The sequence below is a fragment of the Sparus aurata genome, chromosome 9 (assembly GCF_900880675.1).
Source record: "Sparus aurata chromosome 9, fSpaAur1.1, whole genome shotgun sequence".
Taxonomy (NCBI): domain Eukaryota; kingdom Metazoa; phylum Chordata; class Actinopteri; order Spariformes; family Sparidae; genus Sparus; species Sparus aurata.
In genome coordinates, this window is record NC_044195.1 from 17,117,566 (window position 1) to 17,141,260 (window position 23,695).

General features: G+C 41.4%; 1 protein-coding gene across 3 annotated transcripts; it reads left to right on the plus strand.

Annotated features, from left to right (window-relative positions):
- The first annotated feature begins 2,338 nt into the window (after window positions 1-2,338).
- LOC115587675 (rho GTPase-activating protein 6) lies at window positions 2,339-23,448 on the plus strand. 3 transcript variants are annotated; one of them, XR_003985125.1, is made up of 14 exons: window positions 2,339-2,576; window positions 14,098-14,257; window positions 15,098-15,169; window positions 16,000-16,262; window positions 16,440-16,635; window positions 16,787-16,842; window positions 17,137-17,287; window positions 17,414-17,562; window positions 19,488-19,667; window positions 20,851-20,948; window positions 21,109-21,371; window positions 21,463-21,492; window positions 21,975-22,049; window positions 22,134-22,154. XR_003985125.1 is itself a non-coding variant. In XM_030427612.1 (13 exons), exons 1-13 carry the CDS (start codon window positions 2,430-2,432, stop codon window positions 22,673-22,675), a joined length of 2,352 nt encoding a protein of 783 aa, XP_030283472.1. In that variant the 5' UTR covers window positions 2,342-2,429; the 3' UTR covers window positions 22,676-23,448. The 3 variants fall into 3 exon arrangements, 2 of the variants coding, with proteins under 2 accessions (XP_030283472.1, XP_030283473.1); XM_030427612.1 differs by lacking the exon at window positions 21,463-21,492 and having other exon boundaries at window positions 2,342-2,576; window positions 22,134-23,448; XM_030427613.1 differs by lacking the exons at window positions 2,339-2,576; window positions 21,463-21,492 and adding an exon at window positions 10,023-10,426 and having other exon boundaries at window positions 22,134-23,448.
- The last annotated feature ends 247 nt before the right edge of the window (window positions 23,449-23,695 follow it).

Below are 23,695 nucleotides of genomic sequence, written 5' to 3' on the forward strand. Positions count from 1 at the left end.
ATATGGTATGTGCATGATTAATATTAGGTTTCTCAAAAAAGTCTTGTCACCTGACGGCATTGCTGCAGACAAACATCTGGGTCATCACATTCTCATCAACCAGAGAAGTCTCTACAAGAGAATCTAAATGTTACACCAGAGCTTCCATCCAATAATTTAATGGCACTAAAGAACTGACCTAATAAATCACTAGGAAAAACGATCTCCTACATACATCCCCAGGAACCTGTATGGTTCCAGTGAGACAACACTCCTAACAGCTTCTCTGCCAGCAGGCTGCACATTATCCTCCTCATTATATTCCTATTGTATAACTCTGCTCTGCACAGCGGAGTGCCTCTTGGAAAGCTGTTCAGCTGGTCAAGAGCGCAATTATCATTCACAAATATGAATAACGTTTCACAAACATACTACATGGCATGGCCTGTGTGGGCCGAACATTTATTCTGGCAATCTTTGCAACATTAGTGGATGTGAGCTCACTAAGCTGCACTTATACCGCTGAGAGATGACATAACGGGAAGTCTGATGAGGATCTGCGAGGAGTCTTACTCCAAACCTCGTCACCACCACCAGTACCACCAAATAAGTGGATCAAACGCAAAGCCGTCCCCTTATCACCACTTCCCCTGTCTGTTTGGTGGACTCTGGTATCTGATGAATCCTTATCAGGGCCATACAGTGCTGGTTCACATGTCATGTTATCACACAGGTCCCTTCCCCAGGGCTCCCACAGGAAGAGTCTGTTCCCAGGGCACTACATGCCAAGTATCTCAGCCGCCTACGGTGAGGGGAAAAACGCAGTGTGGTCAAGAGAAGGACTGTGAGCTCAGGCAAGGTCTGTCCAATGTTTCTGTCACTGTGAGGGTCTGTAAAACAAAGTGGGAGCCATATTAGAAGATTTCAATGTATTGTTATGAGCGCTACTAAAAAATCAAGATGCTGTGATTTCTTGCAAATACTAAATAATGTCAAACGTTTTTGAATGAAGTTTAATTTGCTTGATTGGCTCAGTTACCCTTAAACTGAATGTGTCATACTGTACACCTGGATAAAAAAAACCCAGCAGCATTATACAGTTTAAATATGTCCAAGAAACAATATGCTTCTTCTCTGCATATTAAATCATTTAATTACAATGACTGGGACACATAGGCTGAAGATTATCTCACTTAAACATGTTGTGTTTTTGTTATTTTGTAGGGTTTTTTATCGTAATTGTTTCGCCTTTTTTATACTGGTCTGTAACCTGCCTCATCCGAGTGATGTTATATTTTTTTTAGATTGTGGAGAAATAACAGTTTTGTTATGATGTTAAAAGACGTCTTTGGATTGCGTTGCAGAGATATCTACTTGAGTCAGCCTGCTAGGCAGTGGCTAGTTTGTACCTCAAGAGGTGGAAGTCTGTTCACAGAAAAGTATCAGACACGCCCTCTCTGCTCCGAGCTACAGTTAGCAGCAGTTAGCGGTGACTCTGGTGACATCTGCCTTTGTTTGGAGTTTGAATTGAACAGGTGTCCAGGTCTTAAAGTATCAAAAGAACAACTGGAGGTAAATTATATATTTGTTTATATGCTCTACGCTTTAGGTCAACAGATTATCAGCCTGGCAGATTTTTTAATCCGATCGAAAAGCAAAAGTAGTGGAGAGGAATTAAAAGTAGCAGAAAATGGAAATACCCGAGTAAAGCACAAGCACCTCAAAATTGTACAGTACAGTACTCAAGTAAATGTACTTGGTTACATTCCATCACTGGCCTTCAATGGTAGTGTCCTCTGTCTTATGTGTCATATACACACATATACACATACATACATACATACATACATATATACAGTATGTATATGGAGAGAGATCTAAAAGGTAGTTTGCAGTATTTTGTTTTGTGTATAGAAGGATACTATTGCTGCAAAACTAGCCAACCTTTCTTCTTCTGTTCTGTTATGTTTTGTTTTGTGCTTTTTTGTTTGTTCACAAACTGCATGAGTCACATTAAAAGCTTAATTATCTTTGTGTTTGCACTGGTGTGCATACTAATTCACATTTTTTTTTTATTTGAACAGCAGGACTAAGCTAAACAAGCACAGCCAGGCATGAATAAAATCCTTTTTGCCCTAATTCCTCTATGCTTAATTATTTGTTTTGGTGTTTCGGGGGAAACTACTTTCCATGTCGTTCTCTTTTATCCTTTTTCTTTTTTTATTGTTATTAAAATGATGAAAGGAGGAAGTACTGAGTCAGAGTATGTGGGAGGTGTAGGGGGGGTTACCAGGGACTCCAGGCGCGTATTTCATAATCTCCAGCATGGTGACGCGCTGCTGGGGACCTGCTGCTGCTAATGCTGTGGAGCGCTGCTGCTCCTAGGCTCCGCTTGGATTTCAATCTCCTCTCCACTTCTTTAATAGCAAGTTGACCGGCTGAGAGCAGACATGTCCGCTCAAGGACTGTTAAGCAGCGTTTTCTCGTGCTCGCTGAGCCCCAAAACTATCGCCAAGCGGAGATTGAGGCAGACCAGGAGCCTGGACCCCGCGCTGATGCGACATTATGGCACCGACGCGGAGGAGACGTCGTATAAGGTCAGTGAAGTTGCTGTCAAAAACAGAGAGTTGACCCACTGGAAATCTGGATTTGCCCTGCTGCTTCCTAATCATCTGGAGGTATAAGTTCGGGTCGCAGACGGTGATGAGTGACAGGATTTTGATGATGATCACTTGATGATGAAAATGGGATTTTTCCCAGACTGAGTGCAAAGTGTCTAAAAAACTTGGCTTACGATGTGATTCGGATTTTTTGTTGCATAGATATATATATATATAGATTGCTGTTAAAATGTATTTTCTTATCGCATCACGATAATCACGATCTACTAAGAAGAGTTAAAGCTCGAGAGCGCGCGGCTCAGCGCTATACGGTGTGTCCGAATTCCGGAAGTAGCTGCAAGTCCCTAAAGGATGATGTAGTCATGTATAAGATGGTCTCTATGTTTCATTGATGCGGACGACCACGTCATGAAACGATCATAATGTAAATGTGCATGCTATTGTCATATTTATACTCTCAAATGGGACAACAACAAAAAATCAAAGGGAAATCGTTTTCTTCCACTATTGCAACATCAGGTCGTCTGTGACAAACACGACAAAGTATCTGTGTGTGATTATTGTAGCTTTATAGCTGCGTCACTGGACACCAAAAAGTGATTCAGCTCATGCCTTTTCATGACATGATGTCAGCTGACGCGTTTTGCTTGTCCTGACTTGCTGAAGAGCTGTGACTGGAAAAGTTTTGCCACATTTGGCAAGTGTGTGTTAAGACACACGGACACACGCACGCACGCGCGCGCACACACACACAGAGGGATTACTTTCCAACATCAGAATAAAGACTTTTAAGGTGAAGTTGTGGAAAAAGTGTGGAAGAGGCTGCGATGGGTGCCGATTTATCTGTTTCCTGCGCAGTAAAGCTTTCAGCCTGACAATCTTCCAAACGTGGCAAGCTTCAATGTGATGGAAGTGTGAAGGTGTGCCCTAAGAATAGGTAAATGACTCTGAAATAACAGATAATTAAAATTTAAACCCAGTAAACACGCCAGGACCTGGCCAGGACCTGGCGTGTTTACTGGGTATAAAATGAAAATAACAACTTTCAAAGAAAGAATTTCACAAACTTGACAAACTAGATGACACTCACCAACACAGTCTTGGTTTTTCTTTCCACACTCATCACTGCTTTGGTTGAAATAAACCCTTTACATTTACTGAGTAAGATGTGAAAATATTCCTGCTCACTCTCCGATGTCTGGCTTTTTTTTGCTTCTATGCAACTGCACACCTCTCCCTCCACTGCTTGTCGTGTTTTGTCGTCCCTGAAGTCAGTCTCTTGGTCAGAGCCGCTGTAAATCACCTCCATACTGTATCCAGTCAAAATGTCCTCTACCTTAAACTCTATGGCCACTGGCTCCACGGCTAACTGAGCCACGAGCTAATTAGCTAACGGTAGCTAGCTATAGCCAAGGTGAAATTACTCAGGCGAAATGCCGCCCCAGATGATGTTGAAGCTACTTTTGAATTCTGGACATATGCTGTAAATTACACCTTTAAGGCCTGGAAGCATAGAAAAAAGATTACTATCCATGGTTGTTGTGTTCATGGTGAGGTGCCTTGCTATGTCACGTGTTTAGCAAAGAATAGGAAAAATATATAAAGGCATGTTCAGATGACACTGTCCATCTCTTCTTTTGTTAGAGATTAATTCATATTTGATTTATAGCATGAAGCAATGTCAAATGATCATAACTCGAGCCACTGTCTACTGCTGCACTTAGGTTGGTCCTCATGGTAACACTGTTTGTTTAGTATAATGGAAACGTATTGCAGACATGACATTATAATAGGCTTGTAATGAATACCAGGTATCTGCTCTCTCTTCCAGCCATCAACAATAACCCAGATCCTACAGCCAGAGCTCTTAGAAATGTAATCACAGTAAATCTGAATGAAGCTGATTAATACTGGAGACAGCTCTGTGTCAGAAAAGATATTTAAATTGATTTATGACTTTGGGGAGTACTTGCTGCTGCCAACACCATAGCTGCACTACAGCCTAGTTTTTGCCAAGCATTGTAAAGTTGGAAAATGTTACCTCCACTGCTGATAGGAACCTTGGACACATTGTCAGTAATTGACACTTGAATTAAGTATGAAACCTCCACAAATACAAGACCTTTTGGAGTATTTGTAGACGGTACAGCTTTGCTATTGCATTTCTAGAGCTCTGGCACGCCATTGAGAAGAACTCCAGCCGTTTGAGCTCAGGTTTGAGGTGCGAGATCCTTCCTGGAGACTCACATGACCACGCTGTCGGCTTAAACTAAGTCCCTTACTGTATGCAAACGTCACTCCGAGTCCGTAATGAAAGTCACATTTTCTGGGTGTGCAAATACCCAAACAGGGGTTCATCCAAGGACAATAGTATCTAAGATACAGTCGCAGCAACATGAGTGAAGTCAGACTGACAAGTTTTCTCCCTTTGGACAAAACACTGCTGCTCCTCCACCCAATAACAGCCCCAGCTCTACAAAACTTTACTTTTATGAGATGTACTATATATCAACCCGTCTAAGCATCTTGTAAAAACAAAAAGTTACTGTATTTAGATTTGTGCATTCCATCCACCGTATATTTATCGCGCGTCAGAGTGAATCACATAGGCAACCATTCACACAACACATACCTGGTGCCACAGCCTGCTGAGTCTATAATCAATGGATATTAATCAATGCTATGTGTTTGGTCATAGGTGTCATAAATAAATGGATAGCAGTAACCTACATATTGTAGCGTGATCCTGGCATAGAAACACGTCCCGTCCCTTGTTTAAAAAGTAGTGTCAGAGTGGTATGTTTGATCTATGCTGTAAATGACCTTTGCGTTTTCCATAGGTTGAACGTCCCGGCGTTCTGTTAGAGGTGTACTCACTCAGGGTGTCAGTAGGCTGAGCTGTGATGGAAAGCAGAGACATCTGGTTTACATGAAGAAAGCCTCTGCAACTTTTATTTCTCACAGTGCAGCAGCATGACCTGATCCTTGGCTGCAGTCCCTCAGGCACATACTTCTTCCCACGAGAGACTGTCCGTTTGCGTGGCATGGAGCTAAACCTGCTGGCTTGAAAGTGCGGCACCCGTTGCATCCAGTTTGTGTCTGATGAAACAAGGACAAACAGTGGGTTAGATTTAAATCACCACTGACTTCACATCACTTCAATTAAATCTAGTTATAGTTATATAACTGACAGACTGTGCAGGATCTTGTAAGTGAAAGGGTAGTCCCAGTCCAAACAGCTAGATACCTGCACTGATTAACCAAACTCTCTGTAACTTTAGTCAGAATGGGTTGGCATTGTAGGGTGTAAAATTGAATTAGTCTTGCTTTGCAAGTTCACCTAAAAAATGAAAATCCAGTCATTAACTACTCACCCCAATACCAATGGGAAGTCGGGTCCGAATCTAATGCTTTGTGGACTATGAAACATCACCCGTCTTTCCATCGGCATCAGGGTGAGCGGATAATGAATGAAAGTTCATTATTGGGTGAACTTTTCCTTTAAGCTGTCAGTTGTGCCGAAAGAAGAAAAGGCTTGTGAACAGTCTTTACCGTCTTTCTTTAGTCTTCCCCACATCTCCTCGCACTACACTCGCCATCAAACAACATCAGTGTGTTCAGTGGAGAACGTTGTTTACTGGAGAACATTGTTTTAGGCACAACGATGCAGTGGACACGCTGAATCGAGGGAGAGGACTCAGACGGAAAGTTTTATGAGGTTGGATCATTATGGATTATTTTGGTTTTGGAGAGGAAGGTTACAGAAACAGACATGAGAGCTCCAAACGGGCTTTTAAGCCAGCTTTAACCGTACACAAAAGTTCATTTTGGGCACTTCCCTAGCAGCTGGCAAAAATCCTTGATATGCATCGATTTTCTATACACGTCTGCTCGCCATATTGCATAATTTTTGTGGATGTCTTTGAATATCATGACAGAACGCATGACTGCCTGACTGCAGGTCAGTTACTGTTTAATATAACTGTGGATCTCTTCTCTCAGTCACGTTTAGGATTCATTTAAACTGATCTTTTTGTTATTGGACGAGCGTCTGGATATGAAGACCCTGTGAGATGTTGGAACATTTTGCCTTTTGGTTAAATCTTTTACGTCAAAACCTAACTTATTAACCGTCATTCAGCGTCTGATTCTGTTTTCTTCGTTCTGTTTTGCCCACATTGAACCTTGTCTTTGGACAAATAGTGATTTTGAAAGGGACCTCAGGCCGTGTGTGATGTAATCTTCATTTATTTATTAAGCCTTGAGTGAAATACCTTTTGTAAGTCACTCTAAACAGCCAGATCAGATATGCAACTGTAAAAAAAGAGAAGGCCTGATCTCCACTCACTCCACACAGGCTTCTCTTCAAGAGATAGTAAATTGCAGAAACTAACAAAGCCTTTAGAGGGAGCCATTTGTCATTCTGTTGTAGGAATGTTGTGACCAAATAAGGGCCATTAATCACTGGGACAAAGATAAAGAGGGTTGACACTTGGTAGTATTTGAAGATGTGTGCTTCAAGCATTATTCTTTACATTGTAAGTTTATAAGTATAATAAGTATGATCCAGATGACCGGAGAAAATCTCATTTTTCTTTTTTACCTTTGAATATTTATCCCACATCATTTGACAAGTGTGCAGTTTTAAATGTGCATCCTTACTTTAAATGCTAGAAAGCAAAGCTGCAACCTTAGCTCTGGAAATATTAGCTGTATTACATTTCAAACATTTTGGTGGAATCATTTAATGCAGAGAAAAAAAAGTGTGAGAGCGCTGAGCTGATGGCGTGTTAAGATGGAATGTCAACTGCATGCATTGGAGCACTGTGGAGGACATACTGCCTGAGGGAGGAAGAGAAAACTTTGTCTCTGTTACTCTGTTACAAAGCCACTTAAATCTCAGAAAAAGGAATTAAATTGGTTAAGTGTGTCAAGAAATATGTTCTGATTGTATCCAGCTTCTTTTCAGAAAATGTAAGATGTGGAGACTCATCGAATCTAGCCGTGTTCAGTATTTTACTAGGATTCTCTTAATACGAACAAAGCTGGAGGTTAAAGAAGCAACAACAATGCTGAAAGAAAGACCCCAATTAAAGTTTATAAGGGCAGATAATAATACAAATATTTTTGACTAAAGCACAGGGAACCTTCATGAGACACTCAACCTTTCGTCTGAAAAGCATGCCAGTGAACTTTGCAAAGCTACAAGGGGAAATCTAAGTGCATAAGTGATTTCCAACTAATTGGACACATGGGATTAGACTGCGTTGCTATTTTGACTGCCCTTTTGAAACATTAAGTTAATGGAGCCTCGCCTTGTAGCTGCACAAAAGTGGGAAAAAAACGATATTACTGGCCTAATTGCAGTTGACAGGACGGACATTTAATCCCATCTGCAGGCTCATGAAGCTGGTGGTCTGCTGACTCTGCTCCATTATGACATAATATGACAATATGATTTTAGGCCCCGGGCAGCTCCTGCTCCAGCTGCTGTAGCAGTGTGTTCTCATGTGCTCTTGATATGAATTAAAACTAATGTAATAACCTAAAATGTTAAATAGAAATTGCAATTACTAGTCTTGTTCAATCCCTGATCTATATTTACACTGTATGTATATAAACACATTTCTGGCTTAGCATAGGGATCCTCAGCTGTATGGGCTTACTAATATTAGTTCACAGGAACAAGTCTGTATTGCTGTTTTGAGACTTCAGTCTTGAGTTTTGCTGTTTTATTACTAAAGATACTGTTCAAGTGCTCTTGAGTGCTCGTGAACAAGGATTTCCCGATTTTGAGTATTTGGATCACCTTCAAAATGTTTTGTTTGTGTCTGACATGCCGCTTCCTGTTTATCAGGACCCTACTTAGCACTGACAAACTCATTCCAGCATAAACAGCAAAAGACTGAAAGGCACAGAAAAGGCTAAAGCCACTTTGACACAGTGATATCTCTCTATAAAAGCAAGGAATCTCTGTTTGTCTGTGTGTGTGTGTCTGTGTGTGTGTGTGTGTGTGTGTGTTCATCAAATATCTCTGCGGATCAGGATCAGACTGACCTGAGACTTACAACATGGCTGCTGCTTGGTTTAAGGGTGTGCAACGTCGGATTTGTTTGGACTGCAATGATACCTTTAATAAATTATTTCATAAATGCTTTACCAATTCCGCTAGCTTTGTCAACAGTAGCCACCACAGTCATGTGCGCTCCGGAGCCAATCACGGCACACCGTAGCCACGTGCGTACTAGAGCCAATCACTGCAGAGCTCAAGCCCACGACACACCTTAAGCAACAAGCGGATTTATACCTGCAGCGGCGCGAGCTAGACCGGGATTTTGCCGGTGGTTCGGTCCCATTCTGTGCATCTAAACTGACTGTTGTGGATTAATGAGACTAAACGAGTCCAGACCAAGTCTGTTCCAGTCTGAGGAGATCCGGAGACGTGCGGACAACAAAGTGGAATCGGAATCTGTGGATGTTCGTGTGTAGCTAGCTGCTAGCCCACCCACACGGCCCACCTACCGAGTCGACGGACCGGACGCACCGGCAGGTCCAAAACCAGACTTAGGGTAAATAATGTTCGCCACGCTTTTTCGCAAACATTGCCGTCACGTTTGCTTTATGTCCGGTGCAGGAAGGAATGGTAAAAACGGGCTTTTGTCACGAAATTGTCCGCAAGCAGCAAGTTTTGTTGCTGAGGAACAGGGAAAGTTGTGTGAGGGACGACGGTCGGTGTAGAGACAGCGACAGAGATGGCGAGTTTTGAGAGTTGAGAGATTTGTTACATATAGCATGTTTGGAGTTTATAGTTAGTATGTTATAGAGTGTTTAGTGTAGTATGTAGTGTAGTCGTTTGTTTGTGTTCTGAGTCAAAACAATGAGGAGACTGCTGAATGTGGAGCAGGCAGTGCAGCTCTTCATTGAGCTGAGGAGCCTGAGGCATTGCCTGCATTTAAATGTAAATAGTTACATATAACTTTGTAAATTTCAAAAACTTTTTAGCACAAATTTAGCAAACAACAATTTATATTTGCATTATAACCAATGCACTTGGTTCATTAAACACATTTGTGGTTTTCACAGTAAAAAAATCAAACTTTTTCCTACTCTGATTTTATGTTATTTTGTGATTTTAGGTCCATAGTGTTAATATAATATGTCAAAATGAAAAAATAACTGTACAGTCACACATGTGAGGTTGTGCTGAAAATAATGACACCAAACAAGGCAAGGTAAATAGTTTTTAAGGTGACATATAATGGTATAATCAAAAACAACCAATTATATCCCTGACGTCCCACCTTCAAACACAGCCTCATTTGGCCATCCATGAAAAAGCTACCTCCCACTTTTCTATAGAAATACATGCTTCCTACGGGCAATGCACTAGTCCTCTAAAAAAAACAACTACATAGTGCCCCTTTAAACTCCAACGCTACATGCGCGTGCCGTTTTAGGTGCTTTATCTCTTTCTCTTTATCCTGTTTTCAATGGTTTGTGTAAGGTTACCTAGCTTTCATAAGGGGGGGCTCAGTCTTTCCCTCCCTGCTGCCCCTCCCAACCCATTCATCATCGGTGTCATTCATGAGGCTCGCGTCTCTCACCGGGATGGAACTCAGCCGTGGAACGTGCTCAGCGTCTGAGTGAGACCTGGACCCGGGCTTCAGCTGGGGGGCAGCATGTGGACTGTATCTACGTTGGTTCGTCTCTCCTGGAGTCAGATGGCGTCGGTTTATTACTCAGCTTTAAACTTTGAGGTGGTCGTCTAAAAAGTTTTGAGTGTCGTCATGTGGCGTCCCCCTGTCGAGCGACGCATTACCTATCTCGTGAGTAAACGTTAGCTGCCGTTGGTTTATCTCACTAGCAGTCCGAACATTTTCGCATTCATCGTGTGTTTTTTGTGTGTGAAGGCTCAAAACTAGGTCATTAGAGTGGAGGAAGTAATTGCAGGTAGACTGAAACTTAATGACGCTAACGCGGGACATGTTATGTCACGTTATGCTAGTAGCCAGACTTCTCTAAAGTGCTGAAACATCCCGAAGGGCGCGGGGGAAGCAAACGTCCCACGTTGCATTCAAGCGTCGTGTCAGCTCATTAAAATAGTTACTATTACTGAGTAATTACTGAGCTGTTCTGTGTTTCCCACTCATGTGTGTCCTCTTCCTCCCAATCCTCATGTACACTTAGCGTGGGTCAACATCATTAAAGTTAGCCTCTTATGAGTCCAGACCTCCAAGGACCTTTAGTTAATTATAGAGACTTGCTAATTGACATTAGCAAAGGGGGGATAGTGGATATCTGGCTAACCTTGCATCTCAATTAGCCTGGAGTTTACTCTGTTGAGCACATCTATGTATTTATTTACTCTAAGAATAACAGGATGTGAGCATATGAATGAGTTTTTGTGCTGCTGCTGGTCAGTTTCCAGTTTCAAAGGACAGCCCAGTATTGTTTTAGTTTGTCAACAATGTTATACTTGTAGAAATGACAAGACTAAGGCTGTGCAATGTCTGCAATTAAAATGCAATTCTTAAACAGCCAAGCAGAATTTAGACTACTGAGGGACTTTAAAACAAAACTATAGGGACGGAGTGTAGGGACCCCTGTGGAAACTCTTCCCACAATGCGCCATTCAACAGCTTCCTGAGCACTGAGGAATATTCATCACCCCGCCGCATTTAGTTAAGAGGGGTCGATTCGGTGTAATCTGAATGTGCAATCTCGCTTTTTTTGTATGAACCACCTTGCACGTTTCCTCTCTTTGTATTCCAGGGAGCGCGAACAAAAGCTCTTGTGTTTCAAGGCTTTGAATCACACTGCGTGGCCAGAACCGGGGACAGGGTTGAGATAAATTGAATCATTCGATGAATTGATGCCTAAATTTGGTATTCTTGCTTTCTTGCTAGAAGTGTTGCAACATTATAGAAAAAGCTGAAAACATCTGAAAAGGAACATTTTAAGTCTAATCACTGTCAAACAAAACAGCTTTTTTTTTCAATAAGAGGAAAAATAACAACAACAACAATGATTTCAAGCACTGTGATGCTTCTTTCTGTGAGCTAAGCGACTCGTGATTTGGAGAGGCAGCATGGAAAATCTGTAAATTCCTTATATCAGATTATAAAGCAATGGCTTCAATAGGTCAGTGTGATAAGAAACAACAGATTCATCCAACTTTAACAATGACTCCTTCTATAATAACAAAGATAACGTTAAGTTATGTTAGAAAAATAAGCATATTATTTATGATTACTGTGTCAACGTGTGGATTTGTTTATTTTTCATTCTTCACTCATCGATCTTCTGACTATTAGAGTAAGAAGATTTAGTGGGTAAGAGTTCAATGCTGCACCCAAGTGATTGTGTGCTCAAACATCATGTCTGGACACGATACACCCAAACCACTGATTATGGAATAGCTGAAGGAGTATTGCATCAAAATGCAGTACACAGTACTTTGAATTCCAGAGCAATTAGGTCCGATTTGAGGACGTCACACCGCTGACCAAGAGAATCTGACCCTCACATCAGAGACGGAGAAAATTTCTACTCGCATATAATCACACAAGAGGAACGTCAGCAAACCTGACTGTAATTTGCTGTCCTACATTTGTACCAGTCCACAGTTACCACGCTTAATTGATGTAACTGAAATGTTGTTGTTTACAAGGGACAACGTCAGAGCCATTTAATACCTAATATGAAATGAGGTGGAACTGTGATTAAGGATGGGACAATAAAAAGATTTTATTGCAGAATGCGATATAAAAAAAAAAAAACACCCCTGACAATAAGTTGATCGTGGTTAATTTTCCTTTACTGGATAACCATAAATCAGGATAATCATGAAATCATCACACAGATGACTTGGAAAAGCTGTCCAGCTCGCTGACGCACAGTTCTATATTGGTTTCCTGATTTTTTCAAATTGCCGAAGCCTGTCGCCATGGCTGAAGACATGGCTTGCACTTTGTATCCCCCACAAAAACAAGTTGGAATCAGATTTGTGTAAATAATGTGGATTCCAGACTAAGAAACGACAGAGAGATGAGGTTACCACCATTTATCCTTTCTTTGAGCAGGTAGCGCTCATGATTTATGATTACTAATATAAGAGTCTGTGAATTGTTGTTTTTCACAAAAACAAAGATGTGTGTTCTGTTATTGATGCAATAAGAATATTTATTTCTTAACAAATTGCAACGTTAAAGTGAGTCCAGTGTATTTTAGTGCAATTTTAATGTTAAAGTCTTCAGAATATTTTGATGATTATCGGGATAATATCGTGACTAGGTGTTGGACAGGAAAATTGTGACATGACATTTTCATATTGCCCCATGCCTAACCGCGATACATGCATGAGAAAATTTAGTTACAGCATACCTAACATTTCTGAGTGGAAATGGAAAGCCAAAAATGTAGAAATATCTATTACTTGTTACTTTATTACAGCATCAGTACTTTGGTCCCTGTCAGAATCCTGTTCCAGTGATCTGATTGGTAAATTGTTGGGCTGTTTACAGGGATTGGATCTAATCCCGGGAGGTTAACCTACTGTTAGCTGTGCAGCATACGTAGGAGACCACGGTTAAAATGAATCCGCCTTGCAATACAGGAACGTGTACTCAAAATTAAAAGTATGCTACCGTAGCACGGTTGTAATTCTCATTTAATGGGAGTGAGCCACTTTAGCGTAAGCCTTATCCTGATAATGAGTTACTAAGCCTCTTTAGAACACGGTTCGTATGATTGGCTCAACTGTACCGGATCAAAGTACTGTAATCTCCAGTATGGACATGCTCAAAGGTTGGGGATTTCAGATCAGATTACTTGCCCCGTCATTGGGGCAGTTCTGAAACTTCAGAATGGTTTACTATTGCAGTATTGTTTCGAAATTATTCTTGATATATTGATGATGGTTTATTCAGAAATCAGTGGAGTGTGCACACAAATTATATGCAGCGTTGTGCACTTTATTGAGGGAAGGAGGGATTGCATAAAAATGAGGTGTTTCACATTAAAGAGCTGATGGTGAAGTGTTTTTGCTTTTTTATGCATTAAGCACATTTGACACTTGTAAAATGAGATAATCTACATGATCAGTATTCATGCTGCTTTCTCTGGACAGACAACACGTCCCAGCTTCCAGAAGTCCTGCCAGACGGTATTACTAATGTCAACAACTGTCAATTCTCGCTTGTGCAAACAGAAAAACACATTTGTGTTGGATTACACAGAACATACAGTACAAATGCTGCATCCTAACATCAAGAAGATAAGCCCATGCAGAGATCTCTGAAAACAGGCTGTGTTTGCTGTGTTAGCTGTCAGTATTTGTCATGGGAAAGTAACTGCAGATGATTAATGGTCCAGATGGCAGGTGAAGCAAAGGTATCTGTCAGGCATGCTGAGGGTCTGAAGAGGGTATGATTGGTCACAACCGTATGATGGCAATGATTGATGTATCTGGTGTGTGTGTGTGTGTGTGTGTGTCCAGGGTGACTTCACTTGGAGCAGCGTGTCAGGACGGAGCGTTGGCCTGAAGCCCGTCCCACTGCAAAGCCTCTCAGAGCTGGAGAGGGTTCGTCTACAGGATGTGGCCTTCAGAAGACTCCTGCGGGATCACGACCTGGGCTGCCACATCACCATCCCTAAATGTATTAATGCACACACACACACACACACACACACTCTCTCACACACACGCGCACCTGCAATTTAATAGCCCTCTTTCTTACCTGTCCAAAGCAAAAGCGTGTCATGGCATGTCTTTCCGAACAGCAAAATGTCAGAAAGCGTTTCTGTCTCTGTTTTTTATTACATGCAAAGAGTTATTTCCCTTCTTATGTAATGATGTGATGCTCATGATTGCTTGCATTTAACTGTGATTGTTAAATTGATATCATGGTGGGAGACTGTGTCCACCTTTAAAGAGGCGCTATGTAGTTTCGGAGGGGAAATCCAAACTCTGAATTTTAGATATTTATAATATTAATGAGGTACTAATGCCAACTCACAGATAATAATTTTTTCCATAACTGAATAAACAAGCTCTTCTCAGAGGAAGATTAAGTCCCCAGAACACTGTTCTAAGCTAGAAAGGTGGCGGGGTCCGCCACATATAGACAAAGTAAAACAGTACGAAATTGTGTTGTCATTTAAGCTCCCGGGTTTGTTTATTCAGGTTATTCAGTCATGGAAACAAATAGAGTTTGTTTATTTAGTTTTTTTAAGCATGAATAAATCAATAAATTAAGCTCTGTCTTTTTCAATTAAAATGTCTTCCCAAACTACATAGTGCAACTTTAAACATACTGTTTGACCAAACAAACCTCGATATCTTTGTCTCGACACATTATGAGAAGTTTGCCAAGCTCGTTTTAAATTTGTAGTCATTGAGGAAATGAGCCTAAGATTTTCAAGTGGTGCGAGTGAGAGCAGGAGCATATTAATGAGAGTTCTCATATTGAATTGTGACCCACTCCGCCCCTTTACAGATGGCCACAAGCACAAGAAGTCACTCAGGCGGAAGTTGGATTCGTTATCTAAAGAGAAGAGCAGAGACAAAGGTAATATGAGATGTGCTGGGCATACTCTATTCAGTCGGGGGAATGTTAGCGCTCCCTCCTGCAGACTGTCTTCAGATAAAAAAATTCATGACACTCAGTGATATTTTTGTTATTCTTTTTCCAAAACCAGTGAAGATAAACAATTGTTATTTAGGTCTGTGAGAGAGCCAGTGAGACCTGTCAGACTTTTATCCCTCTTTGGTTTCTAGTCTAGTCAGCCTCTGACACTCGAAAAAAGATACTCCTTGATAGTTTCGGGTGAAGCTGTGTAGACTCACTCAAGCAGACGTTCTCAGCTGTTTATACCCGTGGAGCTCTGAGTGATCAGAATCTACAGTACAGTAAAGAAGTCTCAGAGGGAGCTGTGATCTTCGACTGCCGCGCCCGCTGCAACAATGTGGCAGGAAAGTGATGTTCTCTGTCAGACGGGGCAGTCGAGGGAAATAACAAAAACAATCTTAAGTGGTGGCTCATTCATTACAGCCTATCCTCCAGCACGGCCAGCCCCCTCTTTCCTCTTCTACCCCTTCTGTTTACAAAGGCACTTCACAAAGTATGCACTCCCTGGCTGTGAATATTGAGTGTGCACTGCAGAGAGCTGTTCTTAGCATTTCTCTTGTCATATTTATTTAGAGCAGTATTTATTTAAAAGCTTATAAAGAATGAATTGAAACACAGTTTTGTGTGGAAAAAACAAGATCCAGAGGGTAAAATGTATAAAATGCTGATGTGGCAGGCACATATTAGGAGTAATTCAACATCTCCGAGTTCACTTGGGGCCAAAGTGATGAACTTAAAGTCTCCCTGTCTTGCCTTTTTACCTACCACAGAGAATTCGCCCCAGGCGTTTGGCATACCGCTGTCACAGGTCATATCCAATGACCGCACTTACAAGCAGCGGCACGATCCCCTGCGGGAGGGGCACAGTGACCCCACTGAATTGATGCTATCCTTCCTTCACCTCACCTCCAGCTTCAAAAGAGCCAACAAGGAGCTCTCCAGCAGCAACTCGTCTATGAGCTCCACTTCTGAGACCCCTAATGATTCACCTCTGCCCAGCACACTAGACGTTGCCCCACGGACCCGCAGGAGGGTGAGGCATTTGTCAAAACACGCTGTCGCAGGGCGACAGGAAATCTGTCTGATTGCACTTGCACACGAGATCTCTCTGGGAATTTGTGACTTTTTTTTGGGGATGTTCACTCAGTGGGCGGATGATGCAGCCACATTTTATCACTCACTGTACGGTTGTCACCCATCTGCTTGACAGGGCGGAGTGTCTGTGGACTGCATCACTGACCTTGATGATAACCAGTCTCGGCTCTTGGAGGCCCTCCAGCTGTCTCTGCCAGTAGAGGCAGCTGGCAACAGGGAGAAGCGTCATGACAAAAAGCTCAGCCTCAACCCAATTTACAGACAGGTGCCCAGGGTGGTGGGTCTCTGCTGCCAGCACCTTGAAAAACACGGTACTCATTATTAAAGTAACACTATATGAGAATGGTGCAAATCGTTAACGTTACATGCCATAGTCCTGCATATCACTGTGGAAACTTGTGTGTTGAGGCTGATAATGAGCCACAGTACCGGCACTAAGTGAGCTTCTTCATCTTTGCTCAGGCCTACAGACGCTTGGAATTTTCCGTGTTGGGAGTTCCAAGAAGAGAGTGCGACAGGTATGATGATTTCAGCTAGGTTAACTTTAAAGGATAAGTGCATCCAAAAATGAAAATGCAGTCTCTATCTACTCAAGCCCATACTGATGAAGAGTCTGGTAAAGTTTGGTAGTCCACGGGACATTTCTGGAGATTCACAGCAAAACAGCGTTGCAGTATTCTCTGTGGTTGAGTAAATAATGACTGAAGATTTTTGAGGAGAGCTTGTCCTTTAACACACCTCTGCAGTTGAATATATTGTATTAACTATGAGAATAGATTTTATTCATGCCACTGTCATGATATTTCATCCAGCTACGCGAGGAGTTTGACCAGGGATGGGAGGTACATTTGGATGAGGAGCACAGCGTCCACGATGTAGCTGCCTTGCTGAAAGAGTTCCTCAGAGACATGCCTGACCCTCTGCTGACAAGAGAGCTCTACACGGCATTCATCAACACAATATGTGAGGAGTACACATACATACGCTGGTGCCAAAAGTAACAAGTCAACATGCTTTCGTTACAATTTTAGTTGTGTGGTGTTTTTTCTTCCTACTGACATCATGTGGTGGCCTTTTTTTTGTCTGCAGTGCTGGATTATTCAGAACAAGAGAGCGCCCTGCAGCTCCTGATATTTTTGCTTCCTCCCTGTAACAGCGATACGCTGCAGCGCCTCCTCTGCTTGCTGTCCACAGTGGCTGCACATGCTGACGACAGCATAGATAATGAGGGACAGGAGGTAAAGAAACTGTGCATGCCCTGTTTCCATAGCAGTGTTATTGAGGCCACCTGTTTTCACCTCCCTGGTTTTGTTACACATTGTGACACTTGTTGATTCAACCATCACGTACAAAGAAATATTAAAGAAACAAGCAACTGTCACAGAACAATCCTGAAAAATGTAAATGAACTGTTTACAAGTTAATGTGATTGTGATGAATTCCAGCAGCCATCAGAGGGCAGTAAGACAGATGTTTGGTACATCTGCAGCCTCTAATTTGAAGAAAGCGCTTTGCCAAAGCACAGCAAATTATGCATAATGATCCTTTGTGGGTATCATGATTAAATGATGCACAGTCAACATGAATCACGCTGCTGCACATAAACTGCACAAATGGTTTGCCTCAACATGCATCATACAGTTTGGTCCTAATTCACTCCCCCAGTTTATGTGTTGCAGAGAATAAGAGGAGTAAGGAAGTGTTTCATGGTTAGAAACAGTTTATCTCAACATCTACATAATTGTGCCGACAGGCAACAGTCATTTTTTCTACTCCATGAAGCCAGTGTACGTCAACAGCATCGTGATTGGAATACCTGGTTAAATGGGCAATATGGAAGTCATTTTAGTTGAAAACATGAGGAAAAATTCTAAAATAATCAACATAATGTGAAGAAATAACAGTTTTGACATTATATGTCTATTGTGTGCAGAGATATCTACTGAAGTTAGTATGCTAACCAGCTCCTGTACTAGTTTTGTACACACCAACACTTCCCTGGAGTTCCCAGTCTGAACCATTAGCTGCATGGCTAACTGAGCTAACTAACCAACAGCAGCTACAGTTAGCTACAAGTTACTCAGCTAATATGCTGCCCTTGTTTTAAGTATGAATTGGACAGGTGGTCAATTCTAAAATATTGCATTTGTGATTTTTATGATAGTTTGATGATAATTTTTTTCACATTGATGTTTACTTTAGAGATTGTTTTTCCAGAGATATAAAACAAGTTTCTTCTTGGCATTGTCCCGCCCGCATACATACTGTAAAGATGAAGAGGTCTTCTTGGTCCCTTTGAACAAAAGAAGGCAGAGCCAGCCTTATTGATGGTGGCAGGCCTGTGTTGGGTGCACATTCCCAACATTTTCCTGGATGCCCACGAGGGTCTGTCTTCAAAAAAAGACTCTCACTCTTAATACCATAATTACTCTATGCGTGTAATAGATTTCATTCCTATGAGTGAGCACATGGGGAGATGAAAAGAAAAATCAGAGGAATTTGGCTGCGTAGTTAACTTTAATATAAATCATTTCAGTATAGAAAACATTTCATGTAATTGGTGGGGTCAAATTTGGGTTGTCGAAGGTAATAATTTGGGTGTGATTAAGAAGTTTATAAGGTTGTCTTGACTTAAGGATTAATTGCTTTAGAATAAAGTATGTTTTAAAGGAGACATGCTGATTGTCGGGCTCACAGCTTTATTTTGGGTTACTACTAGAATAGGTTTAATTGTTTTAATGCTAAAAAACACAATTTTAATCATATTTTTGATTCCCCTCTGAAATGCTCTGTTTAAATCCTGTTTCTTTAAGGCTCCTCTCCTGACTGCCCAGTCTGCTCTGATTGGTCAGCTCACACATGCCTTACCCAGCATCATTAACAACAACAGAGCACCTGTGTTAAATCAATCCTTCTAGCCACTGGGCATAAATTATATAAGTGTGACCCTGTGACTTAGTGTGATGTCACAATGTCACAGATTTAAAGGTGGGCCTACTAACAAGACGTTTGAGGAGCAGTGTTTTCTGTAGGAGAGAGGAGCTTCCGTTAGTGTGGACTTTGACCTTACGAAAAGCATAATAGGTGACCTAAAAGGGTTACTGAAGGGCTTGTATTACTGTGGCTGAAGAAATGATTTATTTCTACCTTCTGTCGCCTGTAGATCACAGGAAACAAGATGACATCACTCAATTTAGCCACCATCTTTGGGCCAAACCTCTTACACAAGCAGAAGAACTCAGACAAAGAGTTTGCCGTCCAGAGTTTCGCCCGCGCAGAGGAGAGCTCAGCCATCATCAGCGTAGTTGAAAGGATGATCAATACTTGTGGTACACTATTTATGGTAAGCCTTCCTCACAGCAAACCAAAGGTCTGCACAGTTAAACAATCTTAAGGTCTTTGTCAGATCTTCCCTTAGCCAGAAAAGTGTTTACTTCTTAAAGCGAAACTCTCGCCAAAAAGCAACCAAGGCTTTATTTGGGATTGAATATGAGTCAAACTTAGCATGTCTTGCCCCATGCACTCCTGCTCAAAATTAACGTGCCCAAAACCGAAACTACGGTAAATCTTAAAAGTGCCTCTTTCGTCGTAATTATGCTTTCACATGAAGGTTTGACTCATATTCAATCCCAAATAATGCCTTGGTTGCTTTTTGGCGAGAGTTTTACTTTAAGCTTAATCGAGTGGAGCACTCTAATAAAATATTGATATAACTTTATAGCTTTTGTGAAGGACTCAGCTTGTGCACACAAACAAAGCAGCATCTCAGTAAAACACTGAAATCCATTCAGTTTGTTTGTCTCTCCTGAACCCTGTGAAATTCAGTGTAGCGAACACTCATTTTAAAATGAGAGGCCTCACTGGAGAGGTTAATAAGTGTCGTTGGCGCCTCTGTTTTGTTTATAGACAATGATGGGGAGTTAGGGCAAGATCCTCATCTCCATTATGTTTCTCCGCTTTCCGCCACAAACTTAAGTGCAGATGCAGTTAATTGGAGTATCTGAAAATGATCTGTTCAAGAAGCCAGAGGGCAGAAAAAAAGCCCAGCAGACATTTGCTCTGCATCATTAGCTCTGCTTTTCTAAACTGCTGTTAATTATTTTCGCCTCGTAGCATTGAAACAACATGCTACAGTACATTGCGTCATAGGCACTGTGAAAATACTGGTAGCATAAAATTGTTTGTGTGAAGGAGGAATTCAGGCAAGGTAAGCATTATGAAGAAAGACAAGATATTTATCTGCAGGAGAGGCATAATGTAATTGTTTAAGTGACTGAGTATTACATGTGCAGACACATTAAAGGGCGGCACCACCAATTTTACACATTAAAGTGTATTCACCGGTCTTGGGGAGCAATTCAGATCAGATACCATGCAGCTTCTTCTGGAGCCACAAAGGGCTTTTACTTTCTCCACATATGCAGTAGTACTCCCAAGCTTTAATGTGTAGAATTGGTGGAGTTGCCTTTTAAGGTAACATGGCGTACAATTTGACAAGTTTTTTTTTAATGTTCTGATTCCGTTAGGTTCCTGCTGACCTGCAGAATGAGGTGCTGATGAGTTTGCTAGAAACTGATCCTGATGTCGTAGATTACCTACTGCGGAGGAAGGCTTCTCAACACTTGTGAGTTTCTGCCTCTTGTCTCATCCTATGTTAGTGTGTGTTTATGAAAGAGAGAGCTGTCTCTCAGCCTCCAAATGATCAAGAATACATCATGTCTGATTACACCTTTGGGATATTTATTGTATACATCATAATTAACGTGTCCTCTTTGTGTCTACAGAGACCAAGGCCCTCTCAAAGTGGAGGAGTCCTTCTCTCTAACCGACAGGCGCTTATCCAACGACTCCATCAAAGCGTCTAGTGGAGAGGTGTCTCCTTATGACAACAACTCCCCAGTCCTGTCAGATGGACTGCTGTATAAATTCCCTGAGGACAGCAGTCCGATGTCAGACAGGATCCCCAGACTGTCTAAGCAGCAAAAACTCAGTGGCCATTCTAAAGACAGATCTGGCAGCACCTCTCCTACGCTTTCAACAGACAAAGGTATACTAAATAAATTGCAACGTAAACTTTAGTATCATAAGTTAAAAATTAAATAAATAGTTTGACACTATCACGCTTATTTGCTTTTTAGATGAGGAGTTTGATACCACACATCTGTAGGGTGAGTATGAAAGTAGAGCGAGCTGCCAGTTAGCTTAGCTTAGCATAAACACTGGAAATGAGGGGAGGCCGTTAGCCTTTGTCCAAAGGTACCTCTGGACCAAGCCAGGCCAGCTGTTTTCCCTTTGTTCCCAGTCTTTGTGCAAAGCTAAGCTAACCGTCTGCTGGCTATAGCCTCATATTTACCGTATGGACATGAGTGATATCGATTTTCTCATTTAAGTCTCAGCAAGAACACAAGATTCCTAAAATAATTTCATAACTATATGAAAGTAACAATCAACTAACGTAACTATTTCTTGAACCTCTTCTTGAATAATCATCTTAAAGACAAAACAACCTCTTATCATTTATCTATGTTGTTTTAATAGACGTCAGACTTATTTTCTGTTATCAATTTTACTCATATCACATTTTGATAGTTAATTATAGTAATAATTAAGCCAAATTAAGTAATCGTCTTGTCGCTTTTGTTCCTGTTAGAGGCCTCAAATGATCCTTTCTGGGACACCTGGCAGGAACTGCTCAGCAAGGATTTTACTGGCCATCACATCACCGGTAATAGATTCCTCTGTACATGTTGCTGCAGATGGTCTTGAGACATTTAATGATTGCCGGATGTTAATGAGCGCTTTCTCCCAGGCTCCCTCGGAGATATGTCGGAATGCGAGTCGTACGGATCATCAGAGGGACTGAGCAGTCACCAAGGTAACAACAAGCTGCCTGTCAGGCCAACACAAACCTCATTGGGCGTGCTGGAAGTCAGGCCACACCTCCCGGTGACTCGCAGCAGCAGTGGCCCTCATGACCAGAGAGGACAGACTCAACCGCAATCATCATTACATCAGCGACTGAGCGACCAATCAGGAGCCATCAGCTCGGACAACTTAGCAGGAAGGACAGGACACCCTGTATGTCCATTAATTAGGGTCAGGACGCACGGTTTGATTCCTCCTTATTACTCCGGACAGCTGAGGGAGACGCATATTTCTCACTCCACACCCTCTCTCTTCACGTATAAGCCTGACCCTCAAACCCCACAGCAGGCCCAGACTGTAGATACAGCAGATGGGCCCGGAGAAGCAAAGGGCCCTGGTGCACCGGACTGGCAGACAGAGAGGTGGCATATATGGCAGATACTGTCAAAAGACAATGGAGACACACTGCCTGAAACCCTGGTGTGATGCACCATTTATACCTATATGAACTAAACTGATCACTTAAGGAGAACAGGGTCTTTCTGCCATCACGCACTGTCTCTTGAATGTGTTGTTGTTTTGCTGTGTTGTTATTTTTGCCTGAGTGTTCAACTGTACATATATGAATTTTTGTTTCGTGTTAACGTGATATAAAATGATTGTTTTATCTAATTTTGTTTCAACGTTCTATAGCCTTGAGATTATTTACAACACAAACATCTTCAAGTGTATTTAGACTTGAATGGCATAATTAGATTTGAATGATATATTAAAGCTTAATTTGAAGCCATGAAGGTTTTTCTAATGCTGAATGTAAAACTTTAAACAGTGTTTATGTTGGGTTTTGGCTTAAATTTACAATACTATGATGTGTACTGCTGGTGCTTTAATGTTGAGTTTCGTTACAGGCGCGCATTACAATCTACTTATCTGTGGAAATACTGCAGATATGTTCGTATTACTACCCATGTTTGTTCTCCAGAAAACAAAACTGGAGGATTTGTTTTGTAAAAGGCGTATTCCAATTACTGCTTGTTATTTTACCTTTCTTAAAATCACTCTCTCCAGCTATGGACAAAGGTTACCGATGTGGCACTTGCAAAACTTTACTGAATCTAAGAACAATGTACAGTAGTATTGTAAAATATACAGTATAAATGTAACCTACAACAAAACAACACCATACAAGTTAATTTTGTATGACTGAGACCATCTTTTGGGGGGTGAGTTGCATAAATAAACATCAAGACTAATTTCTACATGATTTGTTGTTGCAATTACTTTTAGCTTTTTGCACACTTTAAGCATTATGTATCAACCTATATTATAGATTTGTATGTCTTTAAAAGCAGTACACTACACTTTTAAGCACTATATTTTTAAGTTAAGGTTTTGGCCCCATGCTTTAACACATCTCACAGTGAAATATGTTAGAACTTGTGGAACATGAATATAAAAGTCAGCAGGGTGCATATTAAACTCTTGTAAGGAGCATTGTTTTCTGGT